The 13,000-nt window shown below is 35.0% G+C and overlaps 1 protein-coding gene across 7 annotated transcripts; it reads right to left on the bottom strand.

The window, feature by feature from the left end:
• Nucleotides 1-96: 96 nt before the first annotated feature.
• Nucleotides 97-12,680, bottom strand: si:dkey-190l8.2. 7 transcript variants are annotated; one of them, XM_087289325.1, is made up of 12 exons: nt 12,483-12,680; nt 11,563-11,677; nt 8,962-9,104; nt 8,768-8,868; nt 8,531-8,685; nt 7,370-7,538; nt 7,195-7,297; nt 6,964-7,094; nt 6,334-6,551; nt 6,113-6,221; nt 1,982-2,212; nt 496-691 (listed from the first exon to the last, which is right to left on the bottom strand). In XM_087289325.1, exons 2-12 carry the CDS (start codon nt 11,663-11,665, stop codon nt 607-609), a joined length of 1,548 nt encoding a protein of 515 aa, XP_087145451.1. In that variant the 5' UTR covers nt 11,666-11,677; nt 12,483-12,680; the 3' UTR covers nt 496-606.
• Between the last annotated feature and the right edge of the window lie 320 nt (nt 12,681-13,000).

Here is a 13,000-nt window from a genome sequence, read left to right as displayed (position 1 = left end):
AATTTAAAGACATTTTGCTCTAAATAGAAGAGTTACACTGATCTCAAATCGCAGAATAAAATCTCTAATAAAACATTAAAAATAAAAAAAATAAAATAAAATAGTGCACATTTAATCGGCGTTAAAGACCCTTAAACATGGCCATTCTTGAAGCACTCTTGTTGCAACTGCAAGGTTTTTAGTACAATGATTTAACCATCTTGCAGTTTATTTCGCTGTTAAGAATTGTGTAAGAGTTACATAAGACCCAGTCTCAAAGTGTTTTAAAAAGGTAAAAATTTGACTTTTGCTAGCTTACAACATTAGTTATACATTAAAACAGAAAATATATAAAAGGTGTGCGCTTTTCCGAGCTGAGGAGCTCCTCTCTAGGCATGTTGTGTATTTATTAATAGCAGCAATGAATGATTCCAGTATAACAAGAGTCTCATTATTAACATACAGTATCTAAAACACTATAATACACTAGTAAAAATATCAGTTTAAAAGTCTGACTTTCTAAATGTATACCCTTTTATTTAATTATCATGAAAATAATATTAAAAGAAATGTAAAAGCAGGAACCAAATCATGAACAAATCAGTTTTTGCTCTTTCCTCTTGTTGACTATGCTGAGAGGGGACTGCATTCCTCCTTGATAAAGGTTGCTTCTGTGTTCTGTGTAGACTTCCGTGTAGGCTTGATGGACCCACTGACAATAAAAAAAAATTATATTTAATGCATGATGAATCCAAGAACTCACCATACTCATATTTATACTTTTGTATTTAAAATATCAGCTAAAACATTTGAGCTGCGACTCAAAGCTTGTTCACCAGTTTGAAAAGAGGGACGAAAATGAAAAAATCATGAAGGGGGCAAAAACTGAAAGTTTCCTTGTGCTGTTAAATTGCATCTGTGAAATAGTTCTAATTATTTTGCCTTCAACTGCAAGCTTAAACGGGTATAGCTGTCTTTTGGCTTTACTGAATACTATACAGTAGCTGTCAAGATGGGGGCAAAAAAGTTGTCATTGCATGAGCATGACATTTTCTGATAGGCTTTACATCTGACAACATGCCGCACACGAGTTTACACAAGTCTGACATACTGTACCACTGACCTGGAATTCAAAACATTCCATACAGCATGTATTCATGTTTGTTTCACAGCTATTAAAGCTGTTCAGCTATTAAAAATCCAGGGCACGGATTTTTACGTCTGACTTTTAATATGGCTGGATTAGTATAAAATAACCTATTTACACTCACGTACATCTGTTCAACTGCTTGTTAATGCAAATAGTAATGAGCCAATCACATGGCAACAAAAATGTATTCAGGCATAATAACATGGACCATTTAAATAATAATAACAATATATTATGTGTGTTCAGAAGCACTGTGCGTTGATGTATATCTCTCAGATGTACTTGATGAAGAACAGGAGCATCCAAGGTGTACGTCAGTAGGCTACTGGGCACTACACACACATCATTCTCATGAACATGCACAATATACTGACACTGAGGAGAAGAAACTGTTGAATAATAATGAAGCTACGAGAATCCTTTAGTGCGCACATGAAATTAGAATAAGGACTTGTTTTACATGCACGCAAAAGGAGTCTCGTAGCTTTGCTATATTCCGAAGGAACCACTGACTTTGTGTTTGATACCGTTCTGGAGTCAGGAACCTTGCTGTCTATGGAGGATGAGGGAGCTCTCAGATTTCACTTAAAATATCTTTATCTGTTTTACAAAAAGATTTAAAAGGTTGAACTTATAGCAGGTCAACACCCTGTGGCATAGCTTAAATCATCTCAAATGTGTTTCTTGAATGTAGCTTTGAGTTCTCCATACTCAAAGGAGCTCCACAGTCACCAGACCTCAATATGGGGTGTAGCAGAATCAAAGAGGTGGATCTAACAAATGCTGTGAGTGATGCTGCTAGTGAGGGTAATGTATGCATATTACCAATACAATTTCATATTAGTAACTTACCATGCACAGCATGAGAGCTTAAGTCTGGGCTGTTTTTCACATTCATGTACTGTGTCTGGTAAAGGGATGCCACTGGTCTCCGGCAATAACAGGCACAGAGCTGCGCCAATGATCGGCCCACCGCTGTAAGAGATCATGGCTGGCAGAGGAATTCCACCCTCAGGGCTCATCACCGCATTTATAATACAGGCCACTCGGTAACAAAGACTAACCACGCCGACACACTTCTGCCTGAATAGTGGAGAATAGTTTGTTAGTAGCACAAAGACATCCATTAAATGTGCATTCCAGATGTAAACGGTGGAAATTAAATTGAAATAATTGTGGTGTTGCCAGATTGGGCAATTTTGAATTTGACCATGAGGGTCAGAATTGAGACTAGTTTCGAATCTGTTTGACTTTTTTTTTAAACGTTTACACTTTGTGGCTAATTGGGTAAACAAAAAGAAACCTAAAGTGTGAGCATGTACTCAATCCAATCAGTCATCATGATTTTGCTAAATGCATATGCCTTCTGCTGAAGTGGCTGGTTTTGGTGTGAGTAACCTGCCCTTTTAGCCAACTAAAGTACACCAGTGATGGTCTACATTTGTGATAAGTCTTGAGTGATGGGTTTTTAACACTATAATGTATTTGTTTTAAACTTCTAGCTGTGTGTTAGTGATTGTTATGCTAAAGAGGCATGAATTGTTAAGTCATAGTTACAGTAAAGGGTGGTAGAGCAAAAATAACTCTGATAATTGATTGTTCTGCTTGAAGTTAAAGTGCAACACAAAAGTAATCCATTAACATGGTCATTCTTCTTTTGTTTAACATCAATGACATGTTTGGGTTGTTATGATTTTTCACACTAATTATGTTGTTATTCTGTTTGCTTGTACTGTTTGTCTTTCCTTTTTTGTCAGAACTTGGAGGGAAAATAACTATGAACAATAACCAAAGATTTTCAGTTTAGACCAAAATCTTTCTGTCTTGTGATGAATTGAATGTTAAACTATGCTCAGATAAAGGTGCCATATACAGCATTGGTTCAATAGGTTACATAATATAGTATGTCTCTTAGGTAAGTAGAAACAGTTTTATATGCTCATTTACCCCAAGAATCAGAAGTTCTTTATGGACCTTATTTGGAATGTTCTTGAATATTAATGGGCCGTTTTTCCTGGGGTTTTACACTCATTGAATTTACATGAGAATAAGGAAACAATTGTGCATTTCTAGAGTGCTCAGCATGTACAAGTACAACTCCCACAAATTTCTCAATTGGTGCATATACATTTGATTAGTCAGTACTGAAGCCAAATCTGGAGCTAATTTAACAAACTTACGATAATGAGAAAAGTTATGAGAAACAAATGATGAGAAAATCAAGAGAAACAAGAAAATATATGCAATTTAGTTAAAATTGTATAGTTTGTAATTCTTTTGCATTATTTAATTTGAATGTAATTAATAAAATTTAAACATATTTTTCCATTTCTTATGTTGTTCTTTGACTAAAATATTTTTTAATAAATATATTTGTTTAATAAATATGTTTTGTTCAAATGCACCAATATATATACAGTGCATTTGGAAAGTATCCATAGCTCTTCACTTTTTCCACATGTTTTTATGTACCAATCTAATTTCAAAATGGATTAAATTCATTTATTTTCTCAAAATTCTACACACAATTACCCATAATGACAATGTGAAAAAATATTTTTGGAGATTGTTGCAAATTTATAAAAAATAATAATAATAATAAATGAATAATCACATAAGTACATACGTTTTCACAGTCTTTACCATGAAGCTCTACATTGAGCTCGGGTAAATTCTGTTTCCACTGATCATTCTTGACATGTTTCAGCAGCTTAATTGGAGTTCACCTGTGGTAAATTCAGTTGATTGGACATGATTTGAAAAGGCATACACCTATTCATATAATGTCCCAGGGTTGATGGTGCATGTCAAAGCACAAACCAAGCATGAAGACAAAAGAATTGTCTGTAGTCCTCCGAGACAGGATTATCTTGAGGCACAAGGCTGCGGATGGTTACAGAAAAATTTCTGCTTCTCTGAAAGTTTAAATGAGCACAGTGGCCTCTATCATCCATAAGTGGAAAATGTTTGGAACCACCCTTTTTCTTAAGCTGGCCGGCCATCTAAGCTGAGTGATCGGGGGAAAAGGGCCTTAGTCAGGAAGGTGATCAATAACCCAATGGTTACTCTTGTCTGAGCTCCAGTGTACTTCTGTGGAGAGAGGAGAACCTTACAGAAGGACAACAATTTGTGCAGCAATCCACCTGTATGTTAGAGTGGCCAGACGGAAGCCACTCCCTGCCTAGAATTTGCCAAAAGGCATCTGAAGGACTCTCGGAGCATAAGAAACAAAACTCTCTGGTCTGATGGGACTAAAATTGAACTCTTTGGAGTGAATGCCAGGTGTTACGTTTGGAGGAAACCAGGCACCGCTCATCACCAGGCTAATACCATCCTTACAGTGAAGCATGGTGGTGGCAGCGTTATGCTGTGGAGATTTTTTTCAGCAGCTGGAACTGGAAGACTAGTCAGGATAGAGGTAAAGAGGAATACAGCAATGTACAGAGACAACCTGAATAACCTGCTTTAGAGTGCTCTTGACCTCAGACTGGGGCAACGGTTCATCTTCCAGCAGGACAATGACCCAAAGTCAAAATATCAATCGAGTGGCTTAACAACTCTGTGAATGTCCTTGAGTGGCCCAGCCAGAGCCCAGACCTAAATCCTATTGAACATCTCTGAAGACATCTGAAAATGGCTGTAAACTGTCGCATCCCATTCAATCTGATAAAGCTTGAGAGGTACTGCAAAGCAAAAATTCCCAAGGACAGGTGTGCCAAACTTGTGGTGTCATATTCAAAAAGACTTGAGGCTGGAATTGCTGCCAAATCTGCATCAACAAAGTATTGAGCAAAGACTGTGAATACTGATGTACATGTGATTTTTCAGGTTTTTAATAAATTTGCAACAATTTCAAAAAAATCATTTTCACATTGTCATTATGGGGTATTGTGTGTAGAATTTTGAAGAAATTAATTAATTTAATCCATTTTGGAATAAGACTGTAAGGTAAAAAAAATGTGGAAAAAGTGGAGTGCCAATTATACTTTCCGGATGCACTGTATTACCCTTATTCACTGGGAAATGGATTAAAATATACATTTTTAAAATAGGGTGTACTCATACATGCTAAACACTGTATTTACTGAACTCTTATTATTCAACAATGCCTAGGTATACCAGGATTTTCTTTATAGGAAACCTTTAAGTATTGGTGTACACTGTAAAACATTCAGGGTTCCACACAATTCATTCATGTTATCCAAACATCGACAAATCAATGACCCAACAAATTAAGTTAGTTATTAACAATTAGGTGGATTGAACATAAAACAATTAAGTTTTCTAAAAAAAATTTAAATAGTTGTGTTGTTTCAGCTCATTTTAAAGAAGTGATTTGAACAATCATTTTATTGGATAAGATGTGAAACCTTTTAGAATCTTTATAGTTAAGAGTGTAATTGTTAACTGTCATTTATGAAATTCAGTTAAACTTTATCACTCTGCTCTGTTATAGGAAAATCAATAATTTAAAAACTCAGTTAAACTTTGTAACGCTTAACCTTATAAAAGAGTCAGTAATAGGTTGCAGACCTTGGCAGTCGAAAAACAAATCTTCAAAGGTTAGAAACAACGTCTTATCTGAACACTTCAATTAAGTGTGGGAACAATTTTATCTCTCCTTTTGTCTGGTTCTGTGCTGTCTGCTCTCTCACACACACACACTACTGCTACATTGCACAAAATGTTATGTAACTGATGAAAGAGTGTTTTATAATGTCTCACATGATTCAGCATATTACGCTGAATGTCCACCTGTATCAATCCAATATCCCAGTAACAGGGCCGGAAATGCCCCAGATACTCATACAGTATGTACTGTCTCAAATACCTACGATTAGCATATAAATGGAAAGCGATGGTCAAATATTAAAACTACAAATAGCATTTAATTTCATCTTCTCTAGTTGTCTGTGAGATATTTAAACATTAACTTTCAAAATGATATAACCAACCATATTTGTTTTGACAAAAACCGAATACCTTATTACAGTTGGGAACAGCTCAATCCCATAGAGCGTAGACACACAATAGGTAGACTGCATACACAGCTTGCCCATCAGTGCCAGAGTCATAACAAGAGCTGGCATGTCTGTACAGAAAAAGAGAGAAGTGTTCATAACAGTCGCATTATTCATCAAGTACTAAGCAATGTCTGATCATGATCAAAGTGTGCTTGTGTGTTTTATTTCACGGTCTCTCACTGCAGAATTTGGACACAAGGAGGGACAGCATACAGGAAATGCCACTGAGGAACAGGGAGCCCATGGTGAACGGCCTGCGGCCCCATCGCTTTAACAGAAATGGAAGCAGCAAAGAAGGAGCCTCTGATAGTCCAGAGAAAAACTGTGCCAGATAGATATTAACTCCGAAACTTCCAATACTGAAGCAGATCCCATAGTATGTGAGAGCAGACGCAAAACTGTAAAAGATCATGTGAAAAATTGATACAGGTTGATAAAGGAAACTGAATATATGCTCAAATATGGTCAATAGTTACAGAGGGCATTAGCTTTTATATTGTCTTTTATTATTTTTTTGTAAAGACAGTTCAGTTGAACCATTCAGGCAAGCTATTTACTCTGAGAATATGCAACGACATTCCTCACAGACAAAACCTTTGGGGCTACATAGCTGAAAATCTTTAAAACCACAGATGCATTCAAGTCTGTGTATGTATGTATGCATGTATGTATGTATGTATGTGTGTATGTATATGTATGTGTGTATATATATATATATATATATATATATATATATATATATATATATATATATATATATATATATATATATACTTCAAATGTTTACTACTGTATATAAAATGTCCTTACCCAATATAGCTCATGATAAACAGGCGAAGCAGTATAATAGGTGACGTAAAGTTGGTGAAATTAGACCGTGTTTCAGTGGAGGATTTCTCTGAAAGTGACTTCTGCGCCTCATTGTCCACAGAGTGCAAAAGCTGTTAATGAAAGGAATGTGCCATTTATGTCAACACAAGTTGAAACTGCACTTCCTCACACTTTCAACAAACTCTGAATGAGAATAAGTTCATGTCTTACAAGATCCAAGTAGCGCTTGTCTTTAGAACTTCTATTCTGATAGCTCTCGAGCGTTTTCATCCTCTTATTTAGAAGCAGCCATCTCGGAGATTCTGGAAGAAAGCTAATAAAAGCAAAACTACGGTATATAATAATTAAATAAAATAAACAATGTTATCAAATTCACTCTACTTACAAATAAAGAGGTAGAAAGAGGATCTGAGGAATGCCCAGCGCCAGGTGAAACTGGATCCAAGTGCTGGACAAGAAAGCTACGGCGGCCAATCCCATCATTCCCAGACTGAAGATGAAGGAAAACAGTGTGGGTGGCCAGATTCGATATTTAGGCAAGCTCCATTCAACTCCTGTAAAAACAGATAGACACTCAAATTATAGACTGATCAGAATCTATTTAAAAAATATATTACTATCATCCAATACACATTGACTTATTAAAGACATTGAAATGTCAGTCAGTGTAACAATAGTTTATAATAGCAAAATGTCTTATACATCAACAAGAATCATTTAATGAAAGTAGATTTTAAGATCACAATGCAGCCCCCCCCCCAAAATACTAATGAATTGTCATAATAAATTATGCTTTTCTGCAATAAATATTTACCAATTAAAAGGCCCAGACAGAATCTGCACACACAGAAATCCACAGATTTCCAACACTGAGTCTATTTATTCAGTTGTGTGTAAATTTATAGTTATTCAGTTTTTAATTAATTTTTAGTAATGTTGCTAATATGAAAACTTTCATATTTACCTACAGTACAGTTTGAAAAGTAAAAATTTCTGTCTTTTAGTAGAGATATTGTAGCTATATTATATGAGATACTTGCTTTGTTTACCAAATAAATGGATCTTCCAGCCACAACCCATCTCTGGGAAACAATCATACACTACGGACAATTTAGCCTACCCAATTCACTTGTACCACATGTCTTTGGACTGTGGGGGAAACCGGAGCACCCGGAGGAAACCCATGCGAACACAGGGAGAACATGCAAACTCCACACAGAAACACCAACTGACCCAGCCGCCGCTCGAACCAGCGACCTTTTTTGCTGTGAGGTGACAGCACTACCTACTGCACCACTGCGTCACCAAATGTTAAGATATATCTTTAGATTTTATTTTGATATAATATTACTACAAAACTTATTTTAAACAATTTAAATAGCTTTCTATTAATCCCCATTAGAAAAAAAACTGACCACATTCTAGTTTGTTATTTTTTATTTGATCAATTTATTATTAATATTATTATTATTATTGTTATTATTACTATTATTATTTTAAAAAGGGATTTCTTGTGGTCTTACAGTGAGAATGAGCATTACTGTACCTAAGCTGTAGGTGCAGATGTGGATGGCACAGCAGGATACACCACTGATGGCGCGTGCAGTCAGATACACGGGCACATATGGCAGAAATGCCACGATAACAGTAGCGACTGCGTGGATCGCTGTGCAGCAGATGAGAAGTATTTTCTTTCCATACCTGATTGAAGTAAAACATCATAAAATAAGTCGTTTCTGTAATTAGCATGTAATACTGACTTTGAAAATTGAAAACTACCAACTTGTCAGATAGAGCTCCACCGATTAAAGAGCCAATGAGTAAACCCGTCATGTATGTGGCTTGTCCATGTGCAAAATGATTCGCCTTGAGACACGTTTGACTCTGTTGCAAAAGAGGTACTGTGTGTAACTTTAAGGCACCGAATACACGTGCTGGGCTTTAAATAGGATAAACATTGTGCAATCAATTACTCACACTGGTGGGGTCGCTGTGATTATCCGTCCAACTTGCAAATATGGAAACATTACTATCCACTGAGCGGTTCAAAGTCTTGGTCGCTATATCCACACTGCAGGGTGTGATATGTAACGTGAACACGTCCACGAAAAATGTAAAGGCTGTAAAAAAGATTGGTAAAGTAAGGATGGCAAAAACATGTATTTGCAGCGTACCAGCAAGCCGAGGAAAAGCGGCGGCGTCCTTCTTCATTTCACCGGCTGGTAGCTGAAGTTTCCTTGAACAGTACTTTCCCTAAGAGCAGGAACGAGTACTGGTCCGGTCAGCTTTTTGGAGGTGTAGCCTACATATTCCTGTCACTCTTTCTGTCACTGACTAGGCTTCTGAAGACGTCTTCTCTCCTCCCTCTACAAGTCTTTCTGTTTCTGATGGTTTGCATTTACAGTCTGTCAGCAGCACAGTGGCGCAAGGGTTCAAGAAGGGTTCTGTAACTCGGGCTTTGTTGTGAACTGTGGTTCATTTCAGAAATTAAGTTTTCACTGGGATTTTATTTTTCAAAATATACAAATATGGAGCTTTTAGGTCCAAATGTTTATGCTACCCTTTGAAGATATACAGTACCAGCCAAATGACAGCTTTTCTACATTTCTTAAACCACAGCTGTATGGACATATCCTGTCTTTGCAGCTACTTCCTGTTGTAGTTGGTAGACTAACTAAACTGGTTTTTGCTAAAAATGAAAGTAGCAAAAACATGGATATTGTAGTTAAGCTTTATTGAACAGTAACCGCAAAATAACTGTGGTTTTGCTAAAAAAAACTTGTAAAACTGTTGGCTAGTTATTTAAATGGTAATCAATAAAACTAAGGTTAATATTTGTAAGAGAGACTTTTTGAAAGTTGCTCAATATAATTGACTTATGTGTAGGCCTATTGTACATACCTCAAAAATTATATGTGTACTTTTATGGCATAATCAATATCAGGAGAAAGGGCTACTTTTTAACATTTTTGTTTCATTTATTTTCCTTTATGCAAATCAGTACTGTGTTGTCTTTCAGAGAGAAGTGTAATGCGATCACATAAATTAATGAACCTGTACAAGTGTGAAATCCAGCATTCAATATCAAGAGGTCAATAAGAATAAATTGCCTATCCCTAAACATCTGGACTGATGCCAAACTAGTTATATAATTATTGACAGTGACTAATGTGGCTGAATTTTAAGGTAGTTTTGTTTCAAATGTTTGTCACAGTGTCAGTGAAGTAAAATACATGTAATTTGGGGGAATTAAAAATATGTATTTAGGCTGGTGGGACATTTTACCAGAAACATACATTATCACTTCTAAAAATGTGAAAGGGCCTGACTTAAGCTTGTCTTCCTCAAAGAAAAAAAATAAATGAATAAAATCATACAATGGTGTCTCTTCCTCTAAGTTATACAACCTTAAACACGTATTGCACACATTTCATATTAAATTTAATGTAAATGTGACAGGACTGACAGAAACATGGGGGAAATTGTAAAATAGTATTAATTTGTAGAATATTTATAATTTCATGTTTTTATCAACTGATGTTAATGAAAACAACTTCAACTTTTTTTAGCATAACAAAACTATTAAAGCCGTAGGTTAAATTTAGCTGAGGACAAGGACAATGTTTGTAAATTTGTAAAGTTTTTTATAAAGAAAAAAAAACCTGAGAACCAATTGAATCATATAATCCTACACTGATCAGTCCATTTTTGAGGATAAAATACTTTTTATTCACTGTATGTATGTTTTTATTTCAGGGACAGATAATGTATGTTTCTGGTAGAATGTGCCTGTTATAGTGGTAGTAATATATATATATATATATATATATATATATATATATATATATATATATATATATATATATATATATATATATATATATATATATATATATATATATATATATACATTTTAAATTAATTTAACAACATATTGTAAAATTATGTTGTAGATTGTGTCATTTAAATGATGTTAATTATTACTACCATGAGCTAAACGAGAGGAACTTACAAGCCAATCAACCACAAATCCAGTATATAATAATAACAACTGTTAATAAATCATAGTCTATGTAGAAATAAAAAGCTATTATGCACACTTTTAAAATTTAAAGAACACAGTCAAGTTTTGTCACAGTCCAAATTTAAAACTGCTTTATTTAGTAAAAAATAAAAAATAAAACATTTCCATCAGAAGATATCCAGGGACTCATTACCGACAACAAAGTGGTATCTCTAAAACAACTCTGTTCTCTAATGTCCTAACAATATTCGGAAAAAAATGAAAACAAGAAAAAGATTACTTAGAAACTAAGTAGCCTACCTATATTAATCTTATAGGCTACATTAAAAAACTCTTCTCATTGAAATGTAGAGAACTCAGACTCCTTTCTTCAGCAATCGTTACTGACAATAACTGACACGCAATTCCCGCCAACTGTATTGCAAAAAGCCCGCGTGAGTTGCGCCTCTTGATCATCAGCTCACTCCAGTTGAAGGGGCGACGGAACTGCGAGCGAAATGTTTGGCTCTCCGGGTGGTCAATAGAAACGGTTGGAAGATGAGTGGCTTTCCTACCAGCCTCTGCTGTCGGTTCCCTAAATCGAAGGACTTGGTTAAATGCTGCTTTTAGTCCTGCAACAGTTTTCATGTAGGGAAACAACCGTGTGAGAACTTCCATTTTGTTTGCTTCCTAGGGATTACATTTAACCATAATTAGAAGAACAAAACAACAAACTAAACATAAAACAGTTGTATTTTCTGTAGATTGTTTGTTTGAGGCTTGATGTGATTAACCTAGATCCTTAATTGGAACTGTTCAGTGTTTTTAAACCTACTTTAATTTAAATTGCTGTGACTTGTCAGTGATATAGGCTATTATTTTAACAAAGACAAGTTGCAAAAATCACATTTTAGTTATTGTCTTCATAGTTTATTTCAAATTAGCGTTAATGTTGGCCAAGACAAGACCAAGGTTTAAACCTCGCCATGTGCAGGCTTGCAATAAATACTATCGAAAACATTATTTTAATGTATGAGAACTGACCACTCAAATACTTGAAATATGATAATATTGAAAAAGCTTCAAAGGTGTAAATACCTTAATTTAATAATCCATAGTTCATTGTATTGGATATGTTATAATTTTCTACACAATTATACTTCTAGGCTTTTCACTCATCATAGCACACGTGCTGCTGCTGATGTGACAATAAAATGATTTGATTTAAAAACGATTAAGAATCAGTTTTATGACAAGAGTATTTTGTGTTTTAAATAAAACAATTGAGTGTTCATCTGGAAACTAATCTTTTAAATATCTAGACATGCAGGCCATTCAGACATTTCCTTTTGACACTCAACATGAATATGTTGCATATTCATGGATACGCTAGCCATTAAAATTCAGTATTGAATTATTATTCATTTATTTGGATTGCTACAGGAGACATTTAAACATGTTAAGTTTGTTAAATTAAAGTAACAAAACAACTTACCTTCTAGTATAGGGTCTTGTCAAGGTAAAAACACTGGCCTGCACAGTACAGTTGTGTTTCAACACTGTTATATCTCCTTTTATATCAAAAGCTGAATTGTATTCAGACAAAGATTCACCTGCTCTGCATCCATCAACATCAGTAAACCCTCTGTCTGAAGACTTAAGGTTGTTGTATCTAAAGGTAGATTAATTGCGTAAGGAATCACATGGCTACATGTCTGTGGCCTATTTGGATCATTGGCCCACAGCCCATATGGACTGAAATTTGGAGATTTGCTGAAATGCAGTTTACAGTGCTAAAATACAATAAACCAAGTATATTAATTATTTAATAGATAAATCGTATTAAAAACATAAGATGGTAAACTGGCTACAAAAAGTAGTTTGATGCCCTCAATCTATTCTTAGACATTTTACAGGTTTGATATGGTTATACAGCAAGTTACTGAATAAAAAAAAAAAAAAACGTTAACACAAGACATTACTGACAACATTTTAGTTGTGTAAACGTTTTTC

This window comes from Danio rerio, chromosome 17 (assembly GCF_052040795.2).
Source record: "Danio rerio strain M-AB ecotype USA chromosome 17, GRCz13ab, whole genome shotgun sequence".
Taxonomy (NCBI): Eukaryota; Metazoa; Chordata; class Actinopteri; order Cypriniformes; family Danionidae; genus Danio; species Danio rerio.
Note: the sequence above shows the minus strand (reverse complement) of the source record. Positions and strands in the feature narration are given on the sequence as shown.

Coding starts and splice junctions, on each gene's coding strand:
- si:dkey-190l8.2 (XM_087289325.1), bottom strand. CDS start 11,665: ATGGAAGTTCTCACACGGTTGTTTCCCTACATGAAAACTGTTGCAGGA. Junction 6,222..6,333: donor CCTTGTGTCCAAATTCTGCA/GTGAGAGACCGT, acceptor TTTTCTGTACAG/ACATGCCAGCTCTTGTTATG. Junction 2,213..6,112: donor CTGTTCCCAACTGTAATAAG/GTATTCGGTTTT, acceptor TCCACTATTCAG/GCAGAAGTGTGTCGGCGTGG.